At 52.7% G+C, this 6,246-nt stretch overlaps 1 protein-coding gene across 1 annotated transcript; it reads right to left on the bottom strand.

Moving 5' to 3' along the window:
- Positions 1 to 1,208: 1,208 nt before the first annotated feature.
- LOC102438725 (transcription activator BRG1-like) lies at positions 1,209 to 4,376 on the bottom strand (the record flags this gene model as incomplete). The annotated part of the gene is made up of 4 exons (XM_006109417.3): positions 1,209 to 1,467; positions 2,638 to 2,736; positions 3,060 to 3,464; positions 4,244 to 4,376. Coding segments are annotated over 4 exons (896 nt in total), but the record flags the coding sequence as incomplete, so codon positions are not given.
- Positions 4,377 to 6,246: the final 1,870 nt, after the last annotated feature.

Raw genomic sequence — 6,246 nt, 5'->3', positions numbered from 1 at the left:
TGTAAAAAGAGACTCCCAACTGCTGTGTGGGAAACAGAATGCACAGGCAAGTGTGAGAGGAGGGAGGCCCCAGGCAGGAGGAGACCAGGTGGCAGTTAACAGTGCGGGAGGAGAACCATGTCTGGGGAGGGGAGCTGGGACGAATTGGTTCACCAAGGGGTGATGCACCACCTATGCAAAGGGGGATGAGAAAGGGGCTGCAGTGTCGGTGGCCTAATGAGCTGCTGGATGGCAGGTATATGGGGGCAGATCCTGGAGGGGAAAGCAGGGAAAGTGAAGCTATCTGGACAGGTCATTTTCAAGCTGAAGGGGAGGCACCCGGCTCCAAGGCATGTCACAGCTGGGATGCACTCTAGAGATGGTCGTTAGGCAGATTTACTGATGCCTCTGGGAATATACAGTGAACAAGGCACAGCCTCTCCCTCATAGAGCTTACACTCACCAAGGGAGGCCTGCCCTGAACAAGTGAGAAATGCAATGAGGAAATGGGAAGTGCAAGGTGCTCAAGGAGTGAATCTCAGGTGCCCCCAGAAGTGTGGGGTGAAATATCACAGACTTACAGTGTGTCAGGCATCCCACATGGTGCCTAGGAGGCCTTGGCAAAGGGCCAGCAACTAGTGAGAAGGATCCACTGCAGAGCTTGCAGGGTTTCTTTTTGAGTGTGATGAACCAAAAGTTGGATACACTGTGTTAGTGAGGAGAAACACATACTTTCACTGCAACATATATCTGTGTGATCTCGGTGGAGGGCAGCTTTGCAGAATCTACAAAATTCCCCTGTGTATGTTCCCTGTTCCCATTAATGCCACTTCTAGGGACTTATTCTGACACACATGCACACGTGTGAAATTAGAAACAAATACAGAAGTAGCATTTACTATGACACTGTCTTAACGCCGGATTAGAAATAACCCAATGTGCACTCAGCCAGGGGACTGGCTGAATAAACAATGTTACTTCACCAGGCAGAACACTAAACAACAAGAAAAAAAGAAAAGCTCCTTTTGGACAGACAGGGATGATCTCTACACGATGTTATTTTGGAAGGAACGACGGATTTCATGAACCCCTTGGGGACAATATGGCTACCTGTGCCTATCTGCTCGCATATGCACACAATTTTTCTGGAAGGACACATGCCAACGTGTCATGGATGTGTCAGGGATGACATGGTTGGGAGTGACCTGAAGCGGCAGCGGCGCCCTCACCTGTACTCCCGCTCCTGCAGAATCTCCACAGGGTCCAGGCCCCGGGGTTTCTGGATGGGAGTGATGCGGCTCTGCTTCTGGTGTAGCGGTACCATGGGGGCAGGCTGGGCCGGCTGCCCTGGCGACTGCGTCTGGGGTGGCATCACAGGAGAGGCAGCGGGCGGGACAGCAGGGGGTGCAGGTGAGGGACGGCCTGTAGGCTGAGGGGGGATCAGCTTCTGAGGTGTGCTTGTGGGGGCAGCAGCATTCGCCATAGGTCCTGGGGAGAGTCAAGTAGCAGGAGCACAGCATTGAGCTTCAGGTCAATTCCAGTGGAAATAAAAAGCCTGCATGGTGCTCACTGCCCCAGTGACAGACAGACTGTCCGGGTCACACCTCCCCATCTCCCTGCCCCTTACTGAACTGGCATGGCAGGCAGCTTCTCACTCAGGGGTCTCCTCTCTCCTGCCTCAAGATTCAAGCCTCTTCCAGATCTCAGCCTACATGCCCTTCCCGGAAGCCCTGCACTGATCCAAGTGCCGACCCTGAGTTCGTTCTTCCTGGGCAGCATTTTCCTGACTTCCGTCTACTACGGTTCAGATGAAATCACAGATTTAAGTGATTAGCTCATCTATGCTCATCACTAAACCTCAGGCTCACAGTGGTTCTCAACCTCCTGGCCCTTTAAATACAGTTCCTCATGTTGTGAGCCAACCATAAAATTATTTTCGTTGCTACTTCATAACTGTAATGTTGCTACTGTTATGAATCGTAATGTAAATATCTGATATGCAGGATGGTCGTAGGCGACCCCTGTGAAAGGGTCGTTCGACCGCCAAAGGGGTCATGACCCACAGGTTGAGAACCGCTGCTCTAAGAGGCTAGGAAACAAATCTATTTTGTCTACTGCTTTCACCCAACAGAAGTGACCCTCAAATCCTTGCTGAAACTACACTTGACAGAAGGAAGAGAAACTGAACATGGTGAGGAGACAGAACCCTGAACTACCCTGTCATTTTGCTGGCTTCCCATAATATTGGGGGGCATCCCAGGAGGGAAGGGAAGTCAGTTGTAACCTACAGGCATGGAGGCACCAGGTCCTGAAGGGTCGTGTCTATGGCTACAGCCGTGCCTCCCCACAGCCTCTCACTGGAGTTACAGTGAACTTGTTCATTCATATTCTTCTCATTAACATTTTAAAGATAGCCCAGGATCTCCATGACCCACAGGACAGGAAAAGGGTGGGCAGGAATTGTGGAGTGAACCCAACCCAAGCCTTTAGAAAATAACTGGGGATAGATAAGACACAAAGAAGACAGCAGGAAGAAGCAAGGACTTGTCCTTGGCCCTTTCTCTCTCTGGACAGACAGGCTCATCTCAGGATCTGCACTGCGTAACCTCATGACATAAGTCAGGGCACAGAAATGTCACCAGGACAGAGGGTACTCACCTTCAGGCCATGGCTTGGGAGGCCCTCCAGGGGGTTGGCCCGGCATACCGGGGGGCACTCCTGAAGGTCCTGGGGGTGGCATATTGGGCCCTCCCATACCTACACACAGGGAAAAACAAACAATAGGATAAAATGTGTCCTGTGCTCATCCTGCACCCACCCCCATGGGCAGCCCTGTCTCCAGGGGACACACCCAACAACAAGCCTTGAAGTGTGGGCATCAAGGGAAAGCAGGGAGCTGGAGAAAGAACTTTTATTCTGACAACAGCCTTGCCTGCCCGCCTGAGTACCAGACACTGTGCCAGCCCCAAGGGGAAAACTTGTGGGCAGCAGAGCCCAGGTCTGCCTGACACTGTTGCCCCTACTGGGTCAGTTTGCTGAGACTTCTCCCTCCCCCAAAGGCTGGGGATAGTGGGCCTTACCATGGGGCCTGCTGTAATTTGGAGGTGCTGGGCCTGGGCCTGGTCCAGGGCCAGGGCCAGGGCCAGGGCCAGGTCCTGCTGCAGACACAGAGGGTGGAGGTAGTGTTGGCACCTGCTGCTGCATCCCGGGCATCGGTCGCTTGCCCTGCACTGCCATCTGCAGGTGGTCAGGCAGGGGTTGCCCCCTGGCCAGCATCTTGTAGGCCATGATCTGAGCTCTGAGCTGATGCAGTTGGTTCTGATTAAATGGTGTTGGGCCCCGGTTCTGCTGCCCCAAAGACTGGGGGTCAGCGCCATCCAGCGGGGCCCCTCCTGGTCCAGACGACATCTGTGGGCCTGAGGATGGGCCACTGGCTGGAACCGGACTAGAGGCGTGCTCGGAGCCACCCAGTGGTGAGGGGTAACCTGCAGAAAATGCAGATTCCAGAGGTCACTCAGGAGTATACATTCAAAGATTTTTAAGGCAAAGACGATAACCTTTCCGCCAGGCTTACACTGGCACCTACCCTGAGACATGGCATGACCAAATTTTTTCATTCTTGTAATTCAAACAAGAGGCACCCAGAGGGCACTGACCAGCAGCCGGTGTGATTGGTTTTGTTTGGCCCATCTTTCAGTAAGTTGCTGATGGTCATACTGAGAAGTTACACAGATACTAGCTTTCTCTGGGCCTCCCATCCTGACCCTCGCCCTGTTCAGACCCACTCTCCTCACTTCTCTGACCTGGGGAGCTCCTGAGTTTCCTGCCCTAATGACAAGAGGTCAACTACTCTGTCACTTTTCAAAGTTCTGGAAAAGCCACTTGGAACGCTCCGTAAAGCAGCTTGGGCCCCACTCCCAAGATTCTGACCGAGCTGGTCCGCAGTAGGACCCAAGAATCTGCATTTCTAATACACTCTTGGGTGACACCAGAGCTGCTAACCTGAGGAGCCCGCTTGTCCAGCTGTCATCTCACACCCAGCACTAAACACAGTTCATTCCCACCGGTATTCACTCTCCTGGGCTGCTCTGAGACAGAAAGCCCAAACAGGGCACCAGCCAAACCTAAGCTCAACAGCCCTCTGTGGCAGGGTTTCCGCACTGCCCCATGTCCTCCCTGTCTACCCGTGGGAGACCTGATTAGGAAAATGACCTTAGGACTCCTGGGGGGTGACAAACATGAGGAAAGAAGAGAAACAAAATACCTTGGGAGTGCTGGTCCATGGGGCTCGGTGGAGGCCCCATCCCTGCGTGGCCCCCTGACCGCATCCCCATCCCCTTCATCTGGTTGTAGCGGGGGTCATCCGACATGCCCTTCTCATGCATGGATTCCATTGGCTGCAAGAGGGGGGTAATGACAAGGCAGGATCAGCAAGTGGGGACAGGATGAGATGGCACAGCAAAGCACTGCCCAAGAGGTCAATGTCACTGAAAACACTATGGCATTTACTGAATTGCCAACATGACCAAACAGCTTAGGTCCAAGACATGGTCCTGACAGCTACAGTCAAGCAGATGCATAAAATAATACCAACCAATGGAGGATGACTGCCTAGGAGACCAGTGGTTGAAGGGCAGGGGGACAACCAGATCAGAGCACTCGGCAAGAATAGGAGACAGTTTCAGATGGCCAGAATCCCACAAGAAAGGACATGAGTGACAGCTTCTGGTCAGGGGCAGTTTTAGCTAGAACTCAGGACTCTCTGTCATTGCCACAAGGAAACCTTGTCACCACAAATCTTGAGATCGGGGACCCTCTTCCTTGGGAGTCTGTAAATCAGAGGAACAGACAGAAACTTCTGCCCATGAGTATGGTAACAATACATCAGATGTCCTCGGTGATCCAGTATCGGCCTCCTGCTAGCTGGGAGGGAGGCTATCTAGGGCATCGTTCTGACAGAATGATGACACCTATTTTCCCTCCTAATCTCAGCACAAACACTTCCCCTATGGAAATGGTTGTTAAAGGGGACCTTTTCTTAAGACCCTTCCAGGGCACTCTGCTAGGCCCTGGTGAACGCAAATGTCCTGTTTTCTGGGATCTTAGTCTAATGGGTAACCCCCCATCAACTGCAGCTCAATATGTGTACAGTGAAAGGAGGCCAAGAGGGTGCCTGCTGAGACAGGAGGGGCAGCTGTCTACACAGGAAAAGGGTAGAGCACCCTCGGAGGCTGACAGGAGCCCTGGGTGGGGGCCTGCCCTCTACACCTCTTTCCTGGGATGGGCTTGTCTCCAGAGTGGGAGCTCTGTACAGACAGGAGGTGCCCCCCCGCCCCACACACACACCAGACCCCGGCTCCTATGCTCTTGACACTGGGCTGGACACACGGCAGGCCGCTGACAGAGGTTTGAAAATGTGCATGGAGTGTGTGTTAGCAGTCCCAGGAGGAAGGAACAAATGGGCAGAGAGGAAGAGGGGGCTATGCTAAAGAACAGGGCCTAAATTGGTGTTGTGTGCAGAGGGTAGTCACCAACAACTTCCCAGGAAGGCAGTGACAAGACAGATACTGTACCAAAGTTGACAGAAATATACGGGAGATGGGAGGGCAGGGAGGGGTTCGCTTGGCTGTGCTTGGAGGTCACTGAGGTGGCTCAGGCCTGGGGTGCAGGGAGCAGCAGAGGGATGAGATGATTCTACCACTAATTTGCTGAGTGCCCGTCTCTCTGGGACTCTGGTTCATGGTCTATAAAATGGGCATAATACTCACCTATACCTGATGGGTGGGGGAGTGGAATGGGGAGCAAACACATAGATAGCGCAGGTAGGGAGCCCAGAGGGTTACCAAGGTCCCCTTTCCCCCAGGTCACACCATCTGCATCTTCTACCTGCGGACTTCCTGTGGTCTCTGAGGTTGAGGAATGGCACCCTTTCCTGCAGGTGCTAATACATATAAGAGGACAGGTTCCTTGTTTCCTTCAACTACCTCTCAGGAACACAGAGAAAGAGGAAACTATTTGTGTTGACGGTTTTTCACCTCACTAGCAAAAGCAGCCCTAATCGGGTCAGGTAAGTGGTGACCCAATGAGGACAACTGCCCTGCTCTATGGGTTACATGGGTACACAGAGCAACCAAACTGGAAGAGTCCACTTGCCTTCAGCTATCTTTTAGGGATTTGGACATTTTTATTCATTAATGAAAGGCAACTTAGGAGTAATGTTACCACATTTCCTACCTAGAAAAACGGGTGTGAGAGACACACAGGGGA

The sequence above is a fragment of the Myotis lucifugus genome, unplaced genomic scaffold (assembly GCF_000147115.1).
Source record: "Myotis lucifugus unplaced genomic scaffold, Myoluc2.0 scaffold_9550, whole genome shotgun sequence".
NCBI lineage: Eukaryota > Metazoa > Chordata > Mammalia > Chiroptera > Vespertilionidae > Myotis > Myotis lucifugus.
This window is presented reverse-complemented; position numbering and strand designations above follow the sequence as displayed.